Here is a 27,159-nt window from a genome sequence, read left to right as displayed (position 1 = left end):
TTTTAGAAATATTTGCATGAATCATAAAAACTTCAATGATTTTTTTTTTGTAAAAACTTCGTGGTTGGTTTTTTCTTTTTAATAGACATAATTTTGACAGTTGGGAAAGAGAACGCACGAGTTAGGAAAAGCTAAAGAAAAAGCACGAGAAAAAAAGTGTTTTAATACAGTAGCTCAAAAAGTGGCGTATTACAGGGACGAAGAGCGTTCGGAATGTGGGCTATTACATACTCTTGCTTTTATATACTCGTAATGAAATATACTATTTCGAACCTTCTTTTGATTTTGTCCTGTTGGTCACGTCTTTCCCGGACGCTCTGGTGCATCACACTTGCACGCGAACTTCACATATATCAATTATCAACTCGTTCGTTCAACATCGAGTCGCCCAATATAGCTGAACTTACGAGCGTGACGTGGCACGTAATTTAAACAAAATGACAACACGTCTCCAAATTTCAAATTTAACGATTAACGGACTTTTATTAACGGAAGTTGAGTTTAACGGAAGTTAACAAAAGCGTTAACAATTTTTGAAGTTAACTTAAAAGTTAATCCGTTAAGCAAAATGTTAACTTCGTTAATTAACGATTAACGGATTAACGAGTTAATGCCCAGCTCTGGTTGATAGTATACAGTCTCCTAAAGTTTGATAGCGACGGCTAAATATTTACACACAGACTTTTTGCTTTTTGTATAGAAAAAGTGGTATCTTGTTTTTGAAATGTTTTATTGAAATTATTAAGAAAAAAAAAAACAAATCTTCGAAACCAATTTATTACAGAAAAAACATATTAAAAAACTTTTAATAAATATTAAATATTATATTGTTTTATTTTCAAGAAGATTTAGATGTTTGTTTAAAGTTCTAAATTTCATTAGACGTAGTCATGAATGTATCTGCGTTGAGCAAATAAGTATCGCAGAGATTCTTCTTCTCAAACTCCTCCAGTAGTTCTGTATCTAGATGATTATTAATTAAAGCTGAACAACGTAAATCCATAGCGGAGTCAGCTAACGGCGCACTTAGATCATATACAGTGATCGGGTGCTTGGAATATTTCTGCAAGGACTGATTGTCAGTACCCACAGAAGCAGCACGGAGAAGAATTATCTTTGAACGAAGAGCTCTTGGTGTAGACTTATAATCTTGGATTTGTTTAATTCTTCTATACGCGCAATCGATCATTTCTTTAGTATATTGCGCGGAATGAGACACCTTGCCAAGAATAGAGCGGGAACAAGCTTCTAACTTCTCCTTCCAAGTGAAAGCACCTGTTATCGCCTTTTCAAATCCATCAGTGTTCCCCCCTACCATCAAACTGAAGATATGTCTAGCTACTGCCATTCGTAATGCTTCGTCGGTATCATATTCGCTTAGATGTTCTTTAAGAATTACTTGTAATTCGTCAGGCGATGCTCCGATGCAGAAGACTGTGCCAGTTAATCCTGCAAATAGTATCGAAGTTGTTTTAAATTGCTTGTGGAATTTCTTTATGGAAGTAGATTTTTTGTTGTGTATAAAATAAAATATTTTGGAACGCGTTTGAATTTAGAGTTGTGTAGTCATTTAGCGATAGGATTTTTATTGCATACTAGCTTTTACCCGCGACTCCGTCCGCGCGGAATAAAAAATAGAAAACGGGGTAAAAATTATCCTATGTCTGTTTCCTGGTTCTAAGCTACCTGCCCACCAATTTTCAGTCAAATCGATTCAGCCGTTCTTCAGTTATAAATAGTGTAACTAACACGACTTTCTTTTATATATATAGATTAGCAAATAGAATTAATTTACCGTGATCTTCCAAGATTGCTGCCATTTCCAATGCCACTAGGATACCACTTTCATATCCCAAAAGGTAAAAGCTTTGCTTCAGTGCAGTTTTTTTCAAGAGCGTCTGTTAAGAAAAAAAAAAGTAAATCAAATAGAATTATGAAAAAAGTAAATTAAAGACAAATAATTTTAGTAGAGAATTTCTCCATATAAATTTAAAATATTATATATTACCTCTGCATATCTTTTGGCAAGATTGGGCACTGTTTCATCTGGCCGGTCGAGGCCGGGCTGCAGGACCACAGCTGGCAACTTGATTCGCTCGCAAAGAGTGCGGAAACGTTGACGGTTACCCTCTAACCCGGGTATTATACACAAGTATGTCTGGGTAGCGTCGAATTCATCGTCACGCTGGAATAATAAAGTATTTTCAAATTGGTGAAACTTCAAAAAACATAACACTACGAGAAAGTACACGAATTAGATAACATCCCAATCTTTAATCAAGGCATTCGGGCTGCAGGTAACAGTAAGCCTTCTGTTTATAAGAAGTTCTTGTTGTCGACTCATAAGGACTCGAGCATACTCTAAATTAGTGGTGATTAGAACCTACCATAGCAGAATTATTAACTAGTGTAGGCAAAAACACCATTTCAGTGGTCACTTCAAGTTCATCAGCGTCCACATGTGAGTAGAATGTAGACAAGCCTTTGGTTTCTTTGAATTCTATGTCTCTCATTGATTCTTCTATTTCGCGTATTCTGCAAAAAACAGTTAACAAAACTTTATTTTTATTTTTATCATAGTAATTTTAATGTTAAACATTTATCATGATCATTTTCTTCATTAACTTTTGTGTGCCTACTGTTGGATAGGCTTTCAAGATGCCTTCCACATTCAACGATTTCCCACCGTCCGCACTAAGTCGTCGGTCCACCTAGAGACAGGACGACCCAAACTCCTGGTAGTTTTTCCTCGCGAATTCGCGGAAATTATAAAAGAACTTCGTGTCTATGTGTTCTTCCAGAGTATGCTTTATATCTATTCCTAATTTCATCATAATTTTTGGAGATACCTTCTAACAAATATCCATCCATACATCTTAACTTTCTCATTTATAATATTAGTTAAATAAAAACGAGTACATACTTCTGCACTGTCAAGTATGGGACGTGTTCTTCTAACACTGATATATTGTGAACATCTCGTAAGTACGTCGTGATGTTTGCGGACTTGTCGCTATCGAAGTCTAGGTCTGATAAAGTGGCCTCTTCTGCAACGTCTTGGGGTATTTCAATACCTTGAATATAAAATTTTTGTTTGAAAAAGTTGATAAACGATATGTTTTTTGTGCGAGTTTTTCGGATGGAATCCATGATTATAGGTAGTTTATATTAAATTGATTATTAAATATAAATTAAACAATACGTTTTTTTATTTATAAAGTAATTTACCTGCCACATTCGCAATTTGTTGCAGAAGCGATTGCGACTGCATTTCCCGTGTGTTTGCGATCACAACAGCCTCAGTAGATCTAAGGCTACGTTCAAATACATTCAAGGCATCCATTTCGGTTAATGCTTCTTCGGATTTCGAATCATGATCACCCATCTAAAATAAAAACTCATAAATTTATAAGTGAGCAAACAAAGCAACCAATAGGCCGATGACAAATAACTTGTACTGTGTTTTCGAAACCCTTTTTAAAACTAAAATCGAATAATAATAATTAAAATGTAGTGTGTATTATTAAAATAAAACTTAATAGCGAAGTTCATTATATCACTACCGCCATCTATTATCGTAAGTGTATAACTCAAGAGAATAAAAACGCTACCTTATTGAGTGTTGGTAGTTTTATCAATGTGGCTGGCAATCTGTCCTGTACTCTTGAGAGGCAACATTGAACTCCGTAATCTGTAGTTCCATTGATAACTCCAAAGTACCTGTAACAATATAAAATAATGATTTTAATAATGTCACCATGGATATCTACGTCGAAACATTAACACCAAACACTTTATCTTAGTTTTTGTACGGTGTAAACACCGCACAATATATGTTTTCCAATTGTCAGCAATATACTACACTAGCTTTTGCCCTCGACTCCAGCATACATAATGCCATCCACAGCGCCGAAAACCGCAAAGAATGGAGAACCACCCTTCGCGAGATGGTCAAGAGAAGAGGTCGCGACCCTCAGGAGTGAGGAAACGATGCGCAGAGAGAGAGAGCTTTTGCCCGCGACTCCGTCCGCGCGGAATAAAAAATAGAAAACGGGGTTAAAAATTATCCTATGTCCGTTTCCTGGTTCTAAGCTACCTGCCCACCAATTATCAGTCAAATCGATTCAGCCGTTCTTGAGTTATAAATAGTGTAACTAACACGACTTTCTTTTATATATATAGATTTTATTCACAAAAAACAGTTCACATTCGGTCACCATACATACCGCGTGTGCTCATTACCATTAATAATCATAACCATTTAGCCGTAGTTTTAGAGAATAAACCAAATTATCTCCCTAAACTCGGCAATATTATTTGTATTTATGTACCACAACCCGTATTATTTTAGATTCGTTTAATGTGAATATTTTACCGTACTGTAAAGAATTAGGAATTAGGGATGTGACTCAATTAATCGATATCGTGTTATCCGATTATATTTTTTTTCCATATTATATGACAATAGCTTCATTTATGCCTCTATTTTCAGCAAGAATAGACAATATTGTAACAGAATACCAATAGCTGTAACCATAATTTAGTTTTTTTTTAGTTCTTACCTAATTTGTGGGCAAAGTTTTCTTGTAGCCGTATCTAACTCTTGAATTACATTGAATTGTTCTTCATATTTATCATCAACTGCGATCACGTAGACACCTTCTATAGGACTTAGATTTGTGCATTTAACTAACAATTTATTAACATCATCACTGCTCCTTAATACATCGTTGGAAAGTAATACTTTCACACCTTGTTTTTCGAGTGACCTGTAATTGGTGTATAAATAGAAAAAAGACTTTAGTGGAAAATAAATTAAAATGTATAAAAAATGATGCAATTATAATTTCGTACCTAATTTCGAAATCAAGACGTCCAGATGGTTTCAAAGAATGCAGATATATCTTCGTTGCGCCGCGCTGGACTAATCTTTCTGCGATTCTTAATCCCAAGTAGTTATTGTTGCACAAAATTAAATGGCTTAAATCAGGTGAGCAGTTTAATCTAAAAAACGAAGACTAATTTACTACAAACGATATTTTCTACAAAACAGTTTTTTAATTAATTTATTTTTTATAAAATCCCTGAAAGAAAACGAATGTGGTCTGCAATAAGACTGTATTTCAATGGTTTAAATACCTAGGTTCTGTCTTCAGTGTGTGAGCATCTTGATTTCCTCGCAGCTGTATCAAGGCACGACCACGGTGGCGACTGGCTGCCAACAAGCGGAAAGCACGCGGCACCTCAGAAGGACTATACACAACACGAGACAATGGCCGCACGTAGCCACGCTTGATGCCTTCAGCTAACATTAACTGTAAGTTCTGTAACAAGGTGTTATAGAGATTAATATCTTAATATGGTCGCCTGTAGTGCGGCAATATTGCTATCCCTTTCATTCTCATTAAAAAAACAGAAACAGATAGCGTTTATATATGTAAAATTGTCACGACATTTGGAAATTGGTCCATTGTAAGTGAAGGCTTGTCAATAGTTTTTGAAGCGTCAATAGCCTGATTGTTAAGGCAACTAATATCCGATAGTGGTCGTGGGTTCGAATGCCTCCATTCGACTATTTTTGGGGTGAACCATATCCAAGCACAAATCTAGAGCTTAGTTGCAACGTTTTATCTAATATTGTATTGAAAATAAAATGTTTTAGTACAAGTATAGCAGCAAGTATAATACATTTACTTACAGAGATTTCTTTTACGTTTCCTTGCCTTAAAGCATGTGCAAAGTCAACGGCCATGTAGGACCTCTCTTTTGTCATGTTGAACATGCCATACGCGAAATTGTCACGCGTCGTAATTTGAATTGTATCAAAATTTATCCCGCAGAGACCCAAGCATTTGAGTGTTACCTGTGAATTGAAACAAATAGATTTTTTTTATTAAATAAATAAATAACTGCTTTATTGTAACACTCATATACACAATTATGTGGAAGCCTTGGTTCCTGAACTAGGACAAAGCCCTGTGTTTCAGTCGAAACAAATTGATTAAAAGAAGTCAATGTGTTTCGTTTCATGCATTCAAACTTTTAGGTAGCGATTCCTGGCCTACTAAATCTAGTTATGATTAATTTATTTACTAGTCATTACTAGTTAAGACTGACGCTATAAGCATGCTAGCTTCAGCTAATATGTTGACATGACCAATCATATACCTATATAATATTTGTAATCAGGGTTACATTACTAATTACAGAAAATATTATAATAAATTGTATGCACTAATTACTTACATCTTTAAGATTTCCAGTTACACAGCTTATGGTAACATGACATCCTTCACCATTGGTGGCAGCCAGTACCATGTCAGCGAAGGTATGATCACGCGAGTTGCCGATTTGATTTTCTGCAAATGAAAGTCGCTTAAGTTTTAATTGAAATATAAAGTGAAATTCTGTCTATTCTTGTCTTTTCTTTTATTTCTCTACTCACCCTTCTAATATTCCTGAACCGAGCTTGAGTATATGATCTTAAGTTCTTAAAGAAAATGATTTTACAACGCTTTCTTGATAGATAACTTTTGCTTCTTACCTTTAAGTTGCGGGAACATCTTGCACAGGAATCGTTTTTTGCTGATGTCGCTAACCGTAGTGAAGACATCGCACCCGTTAGCCAAGGCTATGGATATGACAGCCTGACCAAGTGCACCCGCGCCACCGTGCACGAGCACTTTCATTTTCGAGTTTAGCATGACTTTAATACCCTGGAACATATTACTTGGTTGGAGAACTGATTTGACTGTAAGATAGACCGTTCTGTCAAGAATTGGTCATCCGATAGGCTATAGAAAACTGAGCTTTGTGGCTGGCCATGCCAAAAGCTAGGCCAAAGTCCATAAGAACTGTATTTCTACCAATATCTCAAAGCTAATAAATCGGAACTATTTTACCATAATATCAATAAAATAAAATGTATTATGTATGTGGCAGTCTCAAGTGCGCATGAGCAATGGTGATGAGCACTGTGACGGAGTTAAATATCAGGCAACATTTGAGCCGCGAACGACCAGACCTTTGTCGTGTGCATTACAAACCCAGTGTTCAGGGCGCTACGATTTATTAAAATGTATATTTCTATAAACTTACAATACAGTAGAGGGCGAATGAGTATGCGAGTGGTACGGTGGCCGCCTCCTCCAATGTCCAGTGCTCGGGAACCGGCCACAGCAGCTTGGGATCCGCCAGCACGTGCGAGCTGAGCGCACCGGACGGCAAAACGCCCATTACACGCTCACCACTGGTAATATACATTTTTTTTATAAAATCATTAAGAAAAGATGTGGTTAAAGTTTAAGTTATTCTTTTGACATTTCAACCCAAGGTACAGAACACAAGGAATAAGTTAAGCCTGTTTAATAAGTGTAATTCTGGTGCTGTAAGCCAGATTTTTTGACGATTGTTCATTTGTTTTTTTCGTACGATTTTGCTTAGAAAACGAAAAGCTTAGTTACCTCTCAGTCACACCACTGAAGTCCATTCCAAAACAGTTTTCTTTTCCAACACGTGGGATTATTCCTGAACATCTCTTAATATCAGTATTATTAATTCCAGCGTAGTGGACCTAAGAATTAAAATAAGAGTTTATGTGAATAACTGTGATTTTTATAAAAAGGGGAATTTTTATTAAGGATCGACCTACATTAACTTTTACTCCAGAACCTTTGCTATTGGGCATCTCTACCCAGTGCAAAGAATTGAAATCTCCGATGCGAGAACTTTGAAGTGTTACATTATGTGCTGTGGAAAGTTTCTGTTGAAGTGGAACAGTGAATTCGCCGCACCATTGACCCTGTAAAATACCATTTTATATAGGTATAAAATAGATGTTTATATGAATAAAGTTGGTGCAAAAACACAATAACTGCTTAGTGACTTACATTATCGAGCACGTTGAAAGCCAAATCTAAATTAGGCAACTGATCGATTGTTTGATCTTCAGCGATTTTATGATTAATCATAACAACGTAGATTTGGTTGCGATCCTTTCTCCATTTCTGCACCAGTTCCTTAAGCCCATCGATTGGTGGATATGACGTAATGATGAGCAACTTGTGTCGTTGTGGTAGAGTTGCTTGTGAGGAAACCAGTAAAGCTAAATCTGAAGCTGTTCGTACAGTAAACGCACTGGTAGACGCTGTAGTAGTTGTTGGTCGCCATCTTACCAGCTCTACGCGACTGTTTTTCATATTTTGCGCACTGACTACACGGTACAAAGCTGATGGTCTATTTAAAGGTGATTCACTTGCATCATTGTCTCTGTTTACTATAAAGTTATCACGGCAGAGAACACGGTAAAGTGTTTGACATAACTGAAAATAAGGGATTTTTAATTTGCAAAATGTTACACTTCAGTGGTACGAAAGAAAACATTCGAAGGAATACTCGATAGATTTTTTAGACAAGTGAGGAAATGCAAGTCAGTACAAATAATTAAGAACTTAAAGGAATATTTTTAGTATAACTTAATGTCCCCAAATTAAATTATTTATGAAGTTAAACAATAAGATTTTGCATGTGGGTCAGTACTAAGTCAATACTTAGTCACTTAATATGTATTAAAAATCATAAAGTTTTTATTAGTTTACCTTATCATCTTTGGACAGATCTGTAACGAGCAGCAAATCAACATCCGTTAGGAAATGAACTCTTTCTTCCAGCACGTTTCTTCTATTGATTTTATTGTGTTGAACTTTAATTGAGGGCATCATTTTAAAAACATCAGTCAAGTTTTCGAAACTTGACTCTTCGTCATCGTTATCACAAAGTTCGACAATATTGATGTTCGTTTTATTCAAATTCTCAGCTACGATTTGAAGCAATATCAACATGGCGGTGGAGAACTGAAATAGATTGAAAATAAGAACACCAAAAATTGATGCGTAATTCCTATTGAAAAAGAGACAAATTTAGAAAGAGCTTGTACTGTCATTATTTTGTATGTACTTTATTCAAAAGCGTATTGCCTTTCATTTTTATTTCTGGGTTCTCGTACTTAAATGTAGGCAAATGTTACTAACGTCTGTTGTATTTTGTTGGAAATACGGAACAACTTTCAGTGCCATCAAATCTGCTTCCTTTGTCAATGATGGCAGATCACGGAACTTAAGATCTTCTATAACAACACCACCGCATCTAGAATCACAAAAGAAGAAAAGAAAAAAATATAATTTAGATATTTTTGATTAAAAATTGGCATCTAGCTTAAATGGGCACAAGCAAACGAGAAAAAAAGAGAACAACTAAATTTCGTCTGAAAAATAAAGTGTCACTTGCAGTACGTTCTTGCCACCAAAATCTTCTAGTAGTTTATAAATTGAATACAATTTGAGTAGTTTCATTAGTTTATCATTTTCTGGAGCGTCGGTGGCTCAAGGGTTAAACACTTGACTTGCAATCTGCAGGTCATGGGTTCGAATCCCGCCATGTACCAATATGTTTTTATATTTTATATTTATTATTATTATCCGAAGTTCTTGCGGTGAAGGAAGACATCGTGATGCAACCTGCAGAAGAAATTCATTAATATGTGTGAAGTTAACCAACCCGCACTGGGCCAGCGTGGTTGACTAAGGCATAGTCACCCCTAACTTGGGTTAGGGTCCGAGCACTTCAGTGGGGACGTACTGCTTGTGGAATAATCATTTTATTCCACAAGCAATGAAGAACGCTACATTTTAACTTACCTTGTATACTTAAGTATATCAAAAACTTGAGCTGTCATGACATTTTTATTGCCAACTTGTGTTTCGCTGTGCCTCTTAATATCGATGATTATCTTCCTGATGTGTGTAGGCAGGGAGATCGAGTCGTGAGATCGAGCAAGTATATTCAATTGTAACATGCCATCAATGAAAGTCACCCAGTTGTTATTCCAGATTATTTGAGCTTCTGTTAACGATTTGTTTGATTTCTGAATGCTTTGGAATTCACCACTAGAATTAAAACAGTTCAAATTATTTTATGATAAGTACTTAGTCACGCATCTGCTATCTTAGAGTGTTAACAGTGCACCACTTGACATAGTAGTTACAATAACTCGTAGAATATCAAACGATATACCCACCTGGTGACAATTTTGTAAAATTGTGGGGTACTTACTATTCCATTACATTCAAGAATTATATTATTCACCTGTAATTAAATCCTCGTTTTTTTAATATCTCATATATATCCTCTGATTTTAAATCCAATTCCTCGGATGAGGTGAATTCGTTTATGAACGGCCTCTCGTCATCTTCAACTTCACCCTTGATATAACCCGTTGCAACTCTGTTATGTTCGTCCATAATCTGCAAGACACGATTTTTTTTAGTTTTGACACCGAAAGAAAACTTCCGTAAATTTCCAATAGTTGCAATTCCTTAGAACGTTGGTGGCTCGGGGGTTAAGCACTTGACTTGTAATCTGCAGGTCCTGGATTCGAATACCGCCATGTACAAATGTTTCGATTTTCGATTTATATATGTATATCTCTGCAGTACATGTAGGTTATCTTTGCCGACCCTTCTGCGTTACAAATGTGAGTTGTGTGTGTACTTAGGTACCTATAGTAAGGAAATTGCTTAGAATAATTTAAAGGAACAATTCAGAACAACAAACAGAATTCCAAACATTTTTAAAGGGTTGAGTCCTTTTCTTTCCTTCCCTATCAAAACACCTATATTTTACTGTAGTCTTAGTTTCTGTCAAGAAATCATTGGTTTGCAGAAACTGAATAAAGACAATCATACCTCGAAATAGCCCGTTCCACGGTGAAGGGTAGCGAAGAGGCGCAACTGACGCTGCTTATGAAGCATCGGTTGGCAGTACAACTTTACATCTTTGAATTGCACCGACAATTGTTTCTTTAGCAGACCGAGCGACATGGCAAGTAAGTCCCAAGCTGCGATCAGAGCTGACGTGAACGGTAATGTATTCTTTCCTGTAAGTACAGACTTTAGTAAGTACTAATACTTAATAATGTACTGATGAGGAGGTTAAGTACATTCCTATTTTGTTGAAATTTATTCTGAGACAATGCAATACGAGTCGAAAATTCGTCGTGGTACTCTATTGCTACAGTTTACTGTGGTCTACTCGATTTTAAATGAGCACGAGCGCGTATTTGTCTGTAAAATCAACATGTTGGTGTAGCTGTAATTAAGAGTGTACATTAATGTACGTTGAATTAAAATACCCACCTCTTATTACACTTCCAGTAAGATATTCATTTTCCACATCGTAAACGGAGTAGACAAACTTGCATGAAGCTGCGACAATTCTATGCGCTGATACATACAGCGGGATGTTCCTGGGTAAAATATTGTTTTATTATTTTTTTGGAATTACTTGATGAGATTGAATGCAGTTGGCTACGAAGGTAGAGGAAGAGCAAAAGAAGTATAGGTACGACGCACGCAACGGCCACCGCGCCCCCCGCGCCCGTCGCCACCTCGAGCTGCACGCTACGCGCCATGGCCTGCAGTGCGAGACGCGACGCGACCGCGAAGTCCTCGGAATAAACACTCGCCCTGAAGATGGACCCCCGATGGGTCCGAAACTAGACGGTGCCGTCACCGGACGATCAAACGTGAGTTAAGCCGTTTCTTAATTAATTAATTAATGAAGTATGGGTAAATTATGTGCAAAAAGATATGCATACAACGAGAGTGAGTTCAGATAATACGGTTGATAGAGATATATGGAAGTGTACATTCCGCAGTGGAAAATTCAACTTACCATTTCTCATGATGAGCCCATTCTACCAAATGGGACAACATTGGAGTCCCTGTGGAAACGGGGAACTCGATTTGAGGATACAGCGCTGCAACTTTTGGATTGTACCCCTCCATGTAAAGTCTAAAAAATAATTTTGTAAAAACATCTGTCGTAAAAATTATGACAAACAAAAAGAAAACATTTTCTAATTCAAAAAATTTGAAATAATATATAAAAGAATCTGTCCATCTCAAAAGAAGTAACTAAAAACACAAATTTGTTTCACAGTTTCCTATGTTTTGAATGATAATATGCCAAATTAATTTGATTGTTTACTTCAAAAAGCAGACTCACTTTCCAACAGCTTCAAGCAGGAATTGCACATTATCTGGATGTCCTCGCCTAGTGAGAGGAACGTGGCGACAGGACTCTGGCAGGGATCGCTTGAGGATAGCTTGCAGTAAGCCATGGGGAGCTATCTCCACGAGTACAGCGTTAGGTGGTATCAATTTTGACGTCTCTTCGAATAGCACCGAATTCTAAAATAGAAATACTTATAAATATAACATACATATTTGGAATTTCAGGATAAAGGTTAACAAAGTCAGAATAAATACATACAGAAGAAGGTTTATGACAATTTCGGAGTGGATAGAGACTTCTAGTTCTCTCCCATAGATTCTATAAGCTCATCAATGGTTATAGGCAAGGCTGATGGCATTTGTCTTTAAGTAAATAATAAGATGAGAGAGTTAAATAACTTATTATGACGTGTTGAGAACAGTAGACAACTTACAAGTAGATTGTTAGTGTGATATTCCGCTGAAGAGTATTGAGCGATGGGTTCGTTCCATCTCTCTTGCGGTACTGAAGTTGACACCCATTTATCACTACGAAGCTTCGGTGACTTGATCACTTGGTTCATATACTTGAGAAGAGCAGGACCTAGGAATAAATGAGACTAGTAACACGCCTAAGATTTAAGCGCACTAGACAAATAGATAAACATAAATCAAATCAACAATGGTAGAGTAGATGAGTCCGTAAATTCTAGTCGTCTTCCTCGTCCCATCTATTAATTAAGAAAAGGATGAGAAGAAGTTTGGTGCCTGCAGGTAAGTAAAATATTCTTTTGCACGTCTTCTAACCATTTAAGACAGGCAAATAACTTATTACAGTTGTCAATGTGGTACGGTCGTTTCGCTATTTTTCGCGAAGTTACGTGACCTCATTTTTCACCTTTTATTAAACAAAGGATTTATTCTAGTATAATATTTGTTACGTACCAGCTTTAGCAATATATCTGGAGTGGTAAGCAATATTCGAGCATGGGACTTCCTTGGCGAATATCTGCTTCTCGGTGAGCTGAGCTACGAATTCCTTCATGACGTCAGCTGGACCGGATATGGTGCTGGATTCGGGGCCGTTGTGACACGCAACCTCAATCTCTGGTGGGCACAGTTTGATCACCTGTCATACAAAAAAAAAACATTTGATCTATGGTAATACTTTTAGAAACTAAAAAACCTTTGAACCAGAAATAAAGAGAATAAAATTAGTTCAAGAAATACCTGTTTATAACCAATCCCCACAGCAGCCATAGATCCTCGGATGAAAGGTGTCTGTACAGATACAAGACCACGGTAATAGGCTGCTAGTATCATTTCTTCAGCAGTGAAGCAACCGTCGGCGTATGCGCAGCCCAACTCTCCGACACTGTGGCCTGATAGAAATAAAAATATAAATCTTCAAGATATAATCAAAGAGTAAAACCATGCTCCTTTATTACTTAGTTAGTCACAAATATTCCACTGGACAGCGAAAAGAAAACAAAGCTACCGATATTCTGACCAGTCAGAAATGGAAATTAAGTTCTATTAATTCAGCAAGGCATGGTTGCCATTTGTTTTATTTCCTTCCATCGTGTTATGAAGTAGTTATTGTTTGGTATAAAATCTTTAAGGACTACTATGTGACCATTTACAACTATGAGTGATACACTAAGAATCCATGATGAACATTACCTATAATCTTATCCGGCACCAGTCCGAGTGCTTTCAGCACATCGGTGAGACCGATCTGCACGGCGGCGATGCCGACGAACGAGTTCAGAATGTGGTCGAATGTCGTCTTGTCGGGATTGGTTATGATGTCCACTATGTTCACTCCCAGAGGTTCCAGAACACGATGGCAACTGTCATATCAGGTTTATTTTCTGTTTTATTTTTACTCGATGAAAGAAACGTCATAAAGTATAATTTCATATATAAGCAAAATGTTAAAATTAAACTTGTAAATATTTGTAATTCAAATACCGTTCAATAGCAGCCGCGAAAATCGGTATGCGCATAAGCTGCGTGCCCATGCCGGCCCACTGCGAGCCCATGCCGCTGTACACAAACCACAGAGGACGCTGCGCGTCGTCAAAGTAGTCCGCCTTCTCACATACTGACACTGTCTCTCCTTCCGCATTGGTAGCTAAACGAATAATATTGTAACTTATAATTCTTATAGTAACAACAACAACGGCAAAAACTCAAGTTACCAAAAGCCTTGAAGTACTATGGCTACTCCAATGGTGGAATCTGGCCTTAACTGAGGTTAGGTAGAGCCCTAGATTTATTAAGATGTGCGTAATTTGGTGCAATTTTAGATTTTTAATAGTCTTAGAACTTACATAGAATAGTGAAACCTCTGCCCAAATGACCGCTGATTCTGGTCTCATGTATGTTATGGAAAAGAGCCAACTCCTCAGGGTCGATAGTTTTGGACTTCAGGTCGGCTAAAATTTTTTTTACCGACGAATCTTGTCTCGCAGAAACAGTAACCAAGTGAGGAATGTTAGATTTGTATCGGTTTAGATCCTGGAAAATAAAAAGAATGATTGCAACCACTTAAATAGTAATGGGGAGTGTCGGGAAAAATGAAAACATTTTAAGGTAAACGACATGAATCGATTATAACAACTTTCAAATAATGTACATTTAGTATGAAATATCTATGAAAATACTAATATTAAAATAATAATGACAGGGGAAATATTCTTTTTCTGTCCCATCCTACGTCGATTAAAGGTAGGCAACACATTTGTAACTTCAGATGTCTATGGGCAGTGGTCGCCTCCCTATTACGGCAAATTCAGTTGGGTGCTTGCTTGTTTGCCAACTTTTAATGAATATAAAAAACTCGTTCTCTGATAGTTACAGTAAGTCAGTTTTTTTAATTATCAAATAACCTTTTTTATCAAGAATTTCTTACCTTGGGTTTAAAATGTCCATGTAATAAAACATGTGCGTTGACGCCAGTGATAGCAATACCATTCACAGCAACATATGTTCTGTTGAACGGCTGGTGTTCGGTCACGATGCGTATGCGACCATCGCGTAGTGCCGCGACATCTTTCCTCGGTGTATCACAATGTAAGTTGGCTGCCAGTGCACCTGTATGGTAACCTAAAAGAACCTAATAAACAAAAAAAACTAAAATTACTTCTGTCTTTATTAGAGAAAGTGACAGAAGATGCATTTTATTCTCTTGCTTGCTATTTTGTCCGCGTGGAATCACTTAAAAAACCTTGAGAATTTCACAACCGACTTATTATTTGACCAGCAAAAACAAATATCTCCCACAAGCACTGTATATTTTCCGGGATAAGAGAAGTCTTTATGTTATCGAAAGTGTATCAATTTCTGTTCAAATTTTTTTTTTCATCTTAATTCATTCAACCGTTCTGATAGTACGTGATATTAAGTAGAATTTACCTTGGTAACAGCAGAGATTCCCGAAGCCGCTTCACCATACCCGATGTTTGACATAACACTGCCCACAAGAAGTTCCTGTTTCCTGTCTTTGCAGAATACATCGTCGATTGACTCCAATTCTGCTTTATCTGCCTCTGGAATAGCTGGAGTTCCGAAAAGAACACGGTTATTAAGTTTGTAAATATCAGAAGAAATATTGCTCCATTATAAATTATTCGGTACTTCAAGAAAAATTCAATAATGATAGAAAGATAGTCACAACCCATATAGAAGTATGAGATAAATGTAAAATATAATTCCTGCTATCCTTAAGAAAAAGCTACCTAATTGAAGTAGTTTTCCCCTAGTTTATACGTATATATACGTTCGTAGTATATGATTCAGGAATGTTGATGTAGTGTACTTATTTATTTATTTATCTGTTACTATATTATGTATTACACAACATTTAAAATAGACATAACAATTATTAATAAAGAAGTACGTTATATACCTGATCCAAATGCTTCAACATACTCGACGGCTTGCGGCGGAACTCTTGCTTCCTTGTAGAAGTTATTCAAAAACACAGCTACATCCCGCGGATCGCGGTAAAACCCGTACCTAGGCCCGGTCTCACTGTTCACAATTTGTAAAAATTCACTCTTAACGTGGACTACATCCGCGTAGATTCTGAAATTAAACAAATGGACATTAGAATTCATTAGAATCATAAAATAAACAGTGGCAGAGTCCGCTGTACGAATGGCCCACTCGACTGATGTAACCACGACCACAAAGAAGACTTAAGACAAATTAAAACAAGACAAAGAAGAATTAAAAGCAATTCTTCGTTTCATTTAATGAGTGTATACATGCAAAAATGTTTCGACAGTGGAACGTTACGATAACAGCGTGTTTAGCGACTTACCGCAGAGCATCCTTTGCCTTCTGAAGAAACAGAACGTTGATAGCTTCCGACTTCGCGCAGCCAGATGCTTTCTCATCAAAAGATTTAGTTTTCCCGTCCATGCTTAATGACATGATCCTAAAAAAAATGTGATACGTGAACAGAGATATCACTATAATTTAATTTAAAGGAATATTTGGGTCTCAGGAACCCACTGTTAGACCCTCAAGTTAAAAGCCCAAGTCTAGTCGTTTTCCTCTTTAATAGAAAAGGTTAAATTCATTTTTCTCTGGTAATACCCTCAAATACAAATACAAATACAAATACAAATATACTTTATTGTGCACTATCATGGAGTTACAAAAAAGAAAGTACAACAGGATTTTCAACCTCATACCATCCTCTGTTTGTAAAGGTGTGGAGCGCCTCTGCAGCTCAGTATGCAGATACGAGAAGCAGTGACTTGCTGTAAAACCAACCTGCCGTAGTGCAGCGATGCCTGCGGATGCAGACAGATGTTGCCGCCGCCAACAATGGCCGCCTCGCAGTCGCCTCGACTTAATGCTAGGTACGCCTGCTCCAGCGCCGCTATAGAGCTGCAGCAAGACTCGTCGATCGACATCGACGGCCCTTTCGCGTTCAGCCAGTAAGAGATTCGGTTGGCGAACATAGATTTGTTACATCTGTTAACAAAATCACATAGTTAAAGAACCCGTGACCGTAACCGTGGACTTTATATACCTAAGAGGTGGCGAACCTTTACGTACGAAATGTTTAATGAGGTCATAGACGTCCCATAAAATAATTTTGACTTTGATATTATTGGGAACATTCCGTAGCGTAGTGATCACTTGCGTTCGCTCCTCATATAACCTACTTCACACTTTTTTCGTAGTGCATATTAAATTTGGTGGACAGTGGTATTCCCAAAATATTATGATGCGTACAATCAATGTCATCGGTGCCATTGTTTTGCTATACCTACACTAAGCTAAAAGAAGAACTAGAGAAGATTGCTTTTTTAAATGGTAGGATTAATAAGAAGCTCCAATTTTCACAGTGATTTTTTCTCTATTCAAGGAACATTGGGTAGTCAGGGACGCTACATTAGATCTGTCGCGACCGTTAACAAGTCTTTTTGACAATAATCTTATATATATATAAAAGAAAGTCGTGTTAGTTACACTATTTATAACTCAAGAACGGCTGAATCGATTTGACTGAAAATTGGTGGGCAGGTAGCTTAGAACCAGGAAACGGACATAGGATAATTTTTACCCCGTTTTCTATTTTTTATTCCAGGCGGACGGAGTCGCGGGTAAAAGCTAGTCTATATATAAAAGAAAGTCGTGTTAGTTACACTATTTATAACTCAAGAACGGCTGAATCGATTTGACTGAAAATTGGTGGGCAAGTAGCTTAGAACCAGGAAACGGACATAGGATAATTTTTACCCCTTTTTTTTTTTTATTCCGCGCGGACGGAGTCGCGGGTAAAAGCTAGTTGTTGCTAAAAACCAAATCAACGACTGAAAATAATACGTTGATCATCAATCATTAAAACGATTTTATTATCAAAACTAAAAACTTACCCAGCGATGCCGAATCCGTTCCTCGTGCTGGCCACGTAGAAACTCGCCTTCTCAGTCTCAGAGAAGCAGGTGCCGATGAACACGCCCACCTTCTTTCCGGAGAGATGTTCCGGACTTACACCTGGATAAATCAATGTGTATAACCATGAATTCCCACTGCCGAAACATCTATACGAGAACATAATATATCTTTTTTAGAGAAAGAGAGATATTTAATCCGAAATATTGCACCAACAACAATTCCCCGATTCGTAAAGGGATACCCATGAACAAGCAATTGCATGGAACTGAACTACGCTTATAAGCTCTTTCTTCCTCAATAATAAGAATGGCAGTAGTTTGATATAACATCTTTTAGAACATACCAACGTTGTTGATTGGTAATCTCAGAGTATACATACTCCTTAGATAACTTTGACCTACTTGGTTTTTTATGTAATATATTTAAATTACTAAATAAATCAGTACAAAAATAATTATTAGATACACCACCAAAATCTTTACAAATCTCCGCATAATTATTCAGATTTTCATCAAAAACGACATCCCTCGAATGTAAGGTTTTCCTAACGCGTGGATTCCAAATTACATAGAAATTAGCATCATAACCGACCAACAAACGTTGCCTATTTCTATTATGTCTTTTTACTCTTACTGAGTGAATTGCCAGTGATATTTACCAGCATCATAAATAGCTTGATATGCTTGTTCCAGTATCTTGCGAGCCATAGCGTCCATCGTGTGGCCCAAACGAAAGTGCACCTTGAAGAATTGTGCGTCAAAATGTTCTAGGTCAGGCACCTTCCCAGTGAACGGAGCTACCTCGGGGTGGTTGTACTGCCATCGAGGTTTCGAAGAGATTGGATCTTGCTGTACATAAAAAAATAGTTATTAATTAAAACAAACTAAGTTTGACTGGATTACATTCCAAGTTTACATATCGAATGATTCCTCACTCTTCGAAAGTCAAATGGTTTAACCAAAATTCTTGTACCTGCAAAACAATGACATTTGTAATGTGAAAGTAGTTGTAGAAAATAACGTCATGTTTTTTTTCAGCTTTTGCCGTCTTCCGTGCGGAAATCTTACTAATATTATAAATGGGAATGTTTGAATAGATGGATGAATTAATGTTTCTTTGAAGGTATCTCCAGAACGGCTCAACGGGTCTCGATGAAATTTGGTACAGATACAGAACATAGTCTGGAAGAACACATAGACTTATTGCGTTTATTTTTAATTCAATCAAACGTTTATAAAAGATGTTTTCTCAGCTTCGACCAAAACATTTTTCTCAATGGTATAAATGGGTGATCGTAAACGAAATACCACAATTCGTTTACAATGCTCGATACGATGCGGATGTGGTGCTACTACGTAATGAAAAAATTGAAAAATATTACAAACTTAAATGGTAACGTTTGAATTTAATAAGAAGAAAGTTATTGGTATATTTCTTTCTTTTTCTTCTCCTTTAAAATAGATTTAAAATATGTACCTATCTAGACTAAATGGAAACAGAAAATCTTAGATTCTATTTTAAAAACTAGGCATCTGTTTTTTTTATTTTTATGCAGAGTTTTTGGTCTCAGAAATCAACATAGGCTACTTATTATGTTTTTTTAATCCCGCGCGGATGAGATCGTGTGTAGTAGTAGTATTACTAAAATATATCACTTTTACATCGATATTTAAAAATTAAAAATGTTACTTAACCTAATTCGTATCAGTTTTGTTAAATTTAATTAAATTTTGTAATTTGACCCTATGACTCGATAAATTAAATACAAAGAAAAAACACAATACGATTAATTTGTATAAATTACATACATAATTAAATAACAACGGCTACACCTACATTATTCTGATGACCTTCAAAGACCCCAGCAACATGTTATTGTAAATAAAACCAAAACTTAATACATTTTTCTATAGGTATCATCATCAGCCCACTATACGAGTACGTCCCCACTGAGGGGCTCGGAACCTCCACTAAGTTAGCGGTGACTTCTAGGGTTCTAGCTTTTACTATTAATAAAATTATAGTGCCTGTAATATGAAAAAAAAAACATATTTCGTGAAGAAGCATAAAACATTTTTTTTTGTCTGTCGGCAAGACCACGTTTGTTCCGAGTATATCTCCGAATTGGGGCCTTCTAGGGTTCAGTAATAATAATACACCTGTATGATGGCGGGAAATAAAGTTGACCTTTAAATGTTGAATAACAAATATAGTAAAGCATGGATACAAATTCGGTTTGATATTCGATTTATATATCACTAGCTGCTGCCCGCGACTCCGTCCTCGCGCAGTTAAAAAAACTTAATAGGGGTATGAAAAATAGATAGTAGCCGATTATAAGACCTACTGAATACGCATATAAAATTTGGTAAAAATCGGTAAAGCCGTGCCGTGGAGGAGTACGGTAACTAACATTGTGCCATGGAAATTTTATATATAAGATGAACATGTATTCAACGATCTTACGATAGAGGAGAACATCGTGATTCAACCTGCAAATGACTGCAAAGAATTTCAAAGATATGTGTGATGTCAACCAACACGCAGTGAGCCAGTGTGGTTGATTATAGCGTAGTCACTCTTAACTTAGGGTAGGCTCCGAGCTCCTCAGTGGGGACGTATAGTGAGCTGATATACAAAAACCAGACAAATTTTGTATAAATTCAAATCTATGTATATAAAAGAAAGTCGTGTTAGTTACACTATTTATAGCTCAAGAACGGCTGAATCGATTTGACTAAAAATTGGTGGGCAGGTAGCTTAGAACCAGGAAACGGACATAGGATAATTTTTACCCCGTTTTCTATTTTTTTTCCGCATCGGTATTACGGAGTCGCGGGTAAAAGCTAGTGAGAAATAAATTATTGCTACCTTATTTTCATCTACATACAACTATACATTATATTGTAATAAGTAAGTGGCATCCCTTTAGAACCTGGATTATCTTTGACTATGGAATTTGTTAATACCTCTTTTGACTAATGTTGATGAAAATAACGATACTAGGTAATATAACAGCAATATCTGTTGGTTGCATGAATGAGCAGCACAACCCGCGAAATGGTTCAACTATTCAAAAGATAAGGGTGAAGTGGAAGCAATTCCGCGTTTCGTCTAATGAGTGTGCGAGCCGGAGGTTTAATTAATGGGGAAGTATAACTGGATTTGACGGAGGAGGGCATTGGAAGGGGAAATATTCTTTTCTGTCCGTGCTCCATCCTCCATCAATAAAAGCATCTGCAATAGCGGATATCTATGAGAAACGGTCGCTTCTTTGTCACTTTATAACATAAAAGAATTGAATGAACCAACTATTAACTATAAACTTACCTTGTTGTACAATACTTCGGCAAGGTCTTTCACGTGGTAAGAGTTGGGGAAAAGGCCAGACATGCCGGAGATCACGACCCTGTCTGCCGACTTCTCTCCATCGCCTACTCCTTGAGGAGCTGCATTCAGTTCTTGCGGTGTTGGCACCATGGTCTATTCTGTAATATTGAAAACTTTAAACGAAGGACCCTAGTAAGATATTAATTAGATTTATCCGTTGTTACTAATCCGATTTGTAATACAAAGAAAGAAGGCAAGAAGACTAGTTCCTCATTAATTTAAAATTTAAGGCTAAACGCATTTTGCTATTTAAGATCCGAGATCAATAATTTAACTGCAACGTAAAACAACACATGAAAGATTCATCGTTTGTGCATTGTTTGTGCAACCGAAGTAGTACCGCCATGTAGGCCATGTGGCATGTCTTTAACTTTTACGTTCATAACTAAAAATGGATAAATTTTAATTAAGGATTAGAATGTTTCCAATTGGGAATGTTAAGAATTAAATATTTATCATAGTTTGTTTCTTACTACAGAAACTTGGTTTTTAAAAATATTACTTCGCCACCTACCTTTATTAAACCAATGGTATAACTTTAAAGTAGATTTTATAGCACCTTTCTGTAAAAGGTGTTGGGTAACACTGACGTTAAAGCGCGCTTTACCAACATAGGTAACTTTATATTTTATTTTATTTAATTATTAGCATAATATAACGGTGATCCGATTCATTACATTCATTTAAAAATGTTATAAAAATTCAACAGTATTGTATTTGCATACAATGTGAATTCTATTGTTTGGAAAAATTGTGTTTATTTCACGAACGTGTTGACTCGTTAGTTTTATACTTTCGTACGTCTATGACCTGTCTTGAACTATTACAAATATACACACGAATTGAGAACCTTGTTTTTGAATTCTGTTAAAATCAGTCCAATGTTCACTTTCTATGGAACACATCAAATTAATTAAACGCTATTAAGGTTTAATAAATTAAAATTACAATCCAACAATCACTTGTTTTTAATGTAGTTAATGTTTTAGTGTAACCTAGCTTTCGCCCGCGACCCCGTCCGCGCATATTTAAAAAAAAACTTATGCCTATGTATTTTTCCAGACTATGTTCTACATCTGTGCTAAATTTCATCAAGATCTGTTTAGCTGTTACGGAGATAAAATGATTAAACGATGAGATTAAATGAGTTTATTATTATTATTATTATTATAGATACCTTTAAACAAACATCCATCCATCTAAAAATTCGCATTTATAATATTAGTTATAATTTTAGTATAGGATTATAATTGCTTTTTAGTCGACATATCAAATTTTTTGTACTGTTTGATATTAGTATTTTTCTTTTCATTTAATGAGTACAAACTTTACGCTTCTTTTGTAATGTAAAATTGATTTTATGATCGGGCTTGGGCCGAAAAGATTGATCACGTGTCAATTAATGCCGCGCGTGCCATTGGTCCACCAACTTCCATCCCTCTTATTCTCAATGCAAAATACTGAGATAGTGTTAATTTTTTATAAGTAAAAATAACACACCGTTATTAATATTCATAATTCTTTATTAAAAGAAATTATGCCACATAAATATTTTAACTTTGCCCTGTACGCTGTGAAACTCAACATTTCACATTTTACAGGGCAATAAAATTTCCAAGTAAAATTTAAATATAAAATGTATTAGGTAAAAAACTTAATACTAAATATGTAATTTTAAAACACTAACATAATATCAAGTTAACTCTCATTCGCACGAGCGTTTTTTATCGCGCGTTAAAAAAGCGTTCAATGAACAAATGTATTTCTATCTGTTCATACGACATCACTTTTAAAATTGGCGGGGTGTTTATAACACTACAATCGTTGGGTTTGCAGCATTTTAAATTTCGTTCCCCGTTCGAGAGTCGCTAATGCAGATTTTTAACGCGGCGTTAAAAAAGCGCCCGAGCGAATGAGCACAGAAATAAATTTATGACAAAATTGCTTTTTACCGCTACACGGTTGCGAAACACTATCCATATTTGAATAATTTAATAGTATAGACAGCTTAATATAGACTAGTTATCACTTAAAGACTGTGTGCGGCAGTAAGAAAACACAGATTTCGACCTATCCAACGAAAAGAGTTACCTATTAAGAGATCCTTTACGAAATGTAACTCTTTTCATCGTGTCGGATGTGTCGAATTAATCGATTTTCTGTATCCTAGTTGTAGAGGCGATTGCGTTGACAGCACGCGTCATCATGTCCTTCAGTTTGCCGCAAAATTGCAACAATGTGTGAGACCAGGGCTTATCCTCCGCTCTACATGTGTAGCATGGTTCCATCCCGTTCGGTCTTAACAGCGACCGTCGGACTAGCAGACTTCCCTGAAGAAATAAGAAGGAATCAATGGACGATATAAATCACTAAAAATGTAAAAGGTAGGGTTAAATTATTAAAGTTTTCACCAACTGTACGAAATTATATTGTCCTCCCTCCTGTTCGGTTTGAAAAACAGAGATAGCTACATATCATTGAACTTTTTTTTGTCGGCAGAAGTATGAGAAACGTTTAAATACATTTAAATAAATACCTCTACAATTGAAGCAATGATCAGCAGGAAAACTAAACAGACTATTTGTTTTCTTAATTTCATTTTCGAAATAAAACCTCACGATGAAATAGAAAAGGATACTGGCAGCACAACAGCCGTTTGACAGCCAATGCATTATCGAAAGAAAAAAAGATAATTAAAAAATAAAAAGACGATGATCACGTTTAGAAGATAAGGCCAATGTGATTTCTGTGGATTCGAATAATGTTTCGATTATGAATTGGGTCGTGCGGGATGTGCTGATTCTGTAAAATCGATTCATATCGATACGTGACAATTTGGTGATCGAAATTAATAACAAACAATGCGTCGTCTGAAGCGGCCATGTCTCGATACGTGTTCATTATCGCGCTTTTATTTGCGGTCGGTATCAAATAATTTTTAATTTTTAATAATTTGTAAATTATTGTTCTTAATTTGAATTTTTAAATATGATCATTCTTATTTGTACCTAATTACTTGTATACATAGTCACTTTTTGTATGTCTTATTAACCGTTATATTTGTTCCAGATAGAACAATTTTGCAAATGTGCTCCACCACCAATGCGTTTGACGATCGACTGTAGTTCTGATGAAGAGGTAAGTAGTCATTAATAATTAAAATAAAAATAACAAATCATACAAAATTAAAAAAGTAATCAAGTTAGTATAACATAAACACAACTACTGAATTAAATAAAATAAAAAAAAACATAAAAAATATTTAAGTTGAAAAAAGTTTTGTCGTAAATTAAATATTTTTTATCTAATTAATTTTTTATTTTTAATCTATTTTAAACTTTCAGAATTTCTTCCCAATGGTAAGCTCTTCTTCAGCAGAAGCCTTTAGCAGTTCGCACTTTGACGTCGATTCCTTTTGTGCAATGATACAAAGAGCTATTCCCAAAGCGGTGAAAGACGGAAGATTTCTTCCTAGCTCACAGGATTATGATATGGTTGGCCATGCTGACTCCCAATCACCAATAGCCATATCACCACCTAAAGGTTTCATACCTAATTTAGGTTTAAATAAATTAAGAACATCCAAATTGGGTATACCGAAGATAAACGTACCAAAATTAAAACCAGTTACTCGCAAATTAGGATCAGCGCCATCTATAGGTGCAGCAATGCCGTTTAAGTCATTGAAGGTTAACATTCAAGAGGAATCTAGCGCGGAGAGAATGGAAAAGTTCAAAAAAGGAGTACAGAAGTTACTGCACGTTGTTAAAGTGTTGGGACAGATAGATCAGTATCTTTCAGATAGAACTCGAATTGTAGTCGAAAAATTGTCTAAGACGTTTGGTGATTAACTAAACAATTTGATACTTTAACTAGAAAAAAAAATTTTAAGACTTGATTCCTTATTATATCTTTATCGTAGATTATTTAAATTTAATGTTATTTAAGACTGTTTGTTCTAATCTATGAATAATAAATATATACTTTAGTAAGTTTTATTTTGTTTTCTTTTTTTACAATCGCTTCCTTGTTCTAGTTTTCAGTATTTTTTACGTAAAGTCATTTAGTATTTCTTTGTTTTCACTATAACTTGTAGAACACATAGTGAATCGAAGATTAGATGTTTTTTTAACGCTACATAACAAAAACAATGGACTTAATGTTAAAAGTATTTAGTCAATTTGCATAATTTAACATAAGACCTTATAACCTTTAGAACAAATGTATTTTTTAATCAAATAACATTTATCTACGATAAATATGAAGTATAAGACTTGTTTTCCACTGGCGCGATTAGTGCAAACATGAATTTGACATTTCCATTGGTATGACTACAACTGCAATAGAAATAGAAGACAGATGTAGCCTGGAGAGGGCAGTGAAAAACGGGCCTAAGACTGGAAATTGATAAGGAATTGTAATTACGTTTTTTATTATTTTATGTTAGGCTTAATTGCTAGCAAGTTCAGACTTTTGCACATATTTAAACTATTTTAAATTCAATTTTAAGGCTTATCAACCAAACTTAAATCACATTTTTTTATTTAAACAAAATATTAAAAACAAAAAAATGGAATGGACATAATAAATTATAGAAGCATATATACTCGTAGCAGCTCTCTTCTATCTAGATATATAAAAGAAAGTCGTGTTAGTTACACTATTAATAACTCAAGATCGGTCGAACTGATTTAGCTGAAAATTGATGAGGAGGTAGCTTAGAACTAGGAGACAGACATAGGAACTTTTTTATCTTGTGTGCATTTTTTTTATTCCGCGCGGACGGAGACGCGGGTAAAAGCTAGTCATAAAATTTAGTCACAATCGACATTTTTAAAACAACAAATTGATTACATTCAAAGGTTATTAATTTGAAAAAAAAACACTTCACACACGACACTTTCATTTAATAAATAAAATTAATAGTACCACTTTATTTAATTTAAAACTTATCCATTAAATAAATAATTTTAAGATCGAAGTAGCAATTGCCCGATACTTCGTCTGCGCGGAATAAAGAAATCTAGTAACAAACATAGTCTATGTCACTCGGGTAGCGTTGCCAGGGGTCCAGATAAAGCCGGACATAGGTAGGCTTTTTGATTACGTGTCCGGCCAAAATAAACGGTTTTCCAGCTTTGTTAGGTTTTTCACATTTCCCAAACGAGAGTGTACCTATTAATACTGAGACAAAATACTAAATAATATAGGGTGACCGACCTTTCTACCCAAATGTCCGGCCAAACTGGCTGGTCTGTTCGGCTAGTAGGTTTGGCGACCTGGCAATCCTACACTCGGGGCTATTGTAGCTTTCCAATTATTTTTATCTTAATAAAAGCTTTCTGAATCGTAAATATTCAGCAGTAGACAGAGAACCTTTCCTTTTTAATTTAGTTAGATGATTTAATATTCTTCTTTTTCCCGCTTTCAAATCTAATCTGGGAACTTTAATCGGTTTTAATTTCGAGCCGACTTTAAACACTGACCTTTTACCTAATATTGGGACCTTCAATGGTTTTAAAGGTTTTTTTAATTTCGGTAATGTAAGTAAAGGGGGAGGTAATATTGGTAATGGAAGAAGAGGTAATTTTGGTATTATAGGAGGAAGTAACAAAGGTAACAGAGGTAATCCAGGTAACAATAAAGATCTTCTTTTTCTTACTTGCTGGGTATTTCTAGAAGACATTCTTGAGTTTAATTCTAAACTTTTCAATGGGCACACTTTAGCTTCTTTGATCGAATCCCTTTTTAATCTAAAAGGTAAACGACGCATGCAAGTTTTTGATAACATCGATTC

General features: G+C 35.8%; 2 protein-coding genes across 2 annotated transcripts; one reads left to right on the top strand and one right to left on the bottom strand.

The window, feature by feature from the left end:
- Positions 1-835: 835 nt before the first annotated feature.
- On the bottom strand, positions 836-21,953 carry LOC106718579 (fatty acid synthase). The gene is made up of 40 exons (XM_045683086.1): positions 21,877-21,953; positions 21,303-21,460; positions 18,631-18,820; positions 17,951-18,071; positions 16,839-17,042; positions 16,381-16,497; positions 15,964-16,142; positions 15,471-15,613; positions 14,968-15,171; positions 14,387-14,573; positions 14,025-14,187; positions 13,734-13,903; positions 13,281-13,432; positions 12,996-13,179; positions 12,506-12,654; positions 12,064-12,248; positions 11,731-11,850; positions 11,193-11,302; positions 10,743-10,933; positions 10,144-10,301; positions 9,696-9,944; positions 9,030-9,144; positions 8,598-8,852; positions 7,890-8,321; positions 7,652-7,801; positions 7,464-7,573; positions 7,099-7,249; positions 6,545-6,716; positions 6,247-6,359; positions 5,699-5,863; positions 5,140-5,324; positions 4,855-5,004; positions 4,563-4,769; positions 3,612-3,720; positions 3,229-3,385; positions 2,924-3,074; positions 2,388-2,535; positions 2,009-2,185; positions 1,796-1,898; positions 836-1,449 (listed from the first exon to the last, which is right to left on the bottom strand). The coding sequence occupies exons 2-40, from the start codon at positions 21,450-21,452 to the stop codon at positions 869-871; spliced, it is 6,957 nt and encodes a 2,318-aa protein (XP_045539042.1). The 5' UTR covers positions 21,453-21,460; positions 21,877-21,953; the 3' UTR covers positions 836-868.
- Positions 21,954-24,100: 2,147 nt separating this feature from the next.
- On the top strand, positions 24,101-25,213 carry LOC106718578. Its single transcript, XM_014512721.2, has 3 exons — positions 24,101-24,282; positions 24,432-24,500; positions 24,707-25,213. Exons 1-3 carry the CDS (start codon positions 24,244-24,246, stop codon positions 25,211-25,213), a joined length of 615 nt encoding a protein of 204 aa, XP_014368207.2. The 5' UTR covers positions 24,101-24,243.
- The last annotated feature ends 1,946 nt before the right edge of the window (positions 25,214-27,159 follow it).

This window comes from Papilio machaon, chromosome 21 (genome assembly GCF_912999745.1).
Source record: "Papilio machaon chromosome 21, ilPapMach1.1, whole genome shotgun sequence".
Taxonomy (NCBI): Eukaryota; Metazoa; Arthropoda; class Insecta; order Lepidoptera; family Papilionidae; genus Papilio; species Papilio machaon.
Note: the sequence above shows the minus strand (reverse complement) of the source record. Positions and strands in the feature narration are given on the sequence as shown.

Bases quoted from the DNA above. Each gene is read 5' to 3' on its own strand.
- LOC106718579 (XM_045683086.1), bottom strand. From the start codon at position 21,452: ATGGTGCCAACACCGCAAGAACTGAATGCAGCTCCTCAAGGAGTAGGC. The intron at 7,574-7,651 runs GTAGGTCGATCC...TTTAATTCTTAG, and splicing joins GTTCTGGAGTAAAAGTTAAT to GTCCACTACGCTGGAATTAA. The intron at 6,360-6,544 runs GTAAGAAGCAAA...TTTCATTTGCAG, and splicing joins GATGTTCCCGCAACTTAAAG to AAAATCAAATCGGCAACTCG.
- LOC106718578 (XM_014512721.2), top strand. From the start codon at position 24,244: ATGTCTCGATACGTGTTCATTATCGCGCTTTTATTTGCG. The intron at 24,283-24,431 runs GTCGGTATCAAA...TATTTGTTCCAG, and splicing joins TTATCGCGCTTTTATTTGCG to ATAGAACAATTTTGCAAATG. The intron at 24,501-24,706 runs GTAAGTAGTCAT...TTAAACTTTCAG, and splicing joins ACTGTAGTTCTGATGAAGAG to AATTTCTTCCCAATGGTAAG.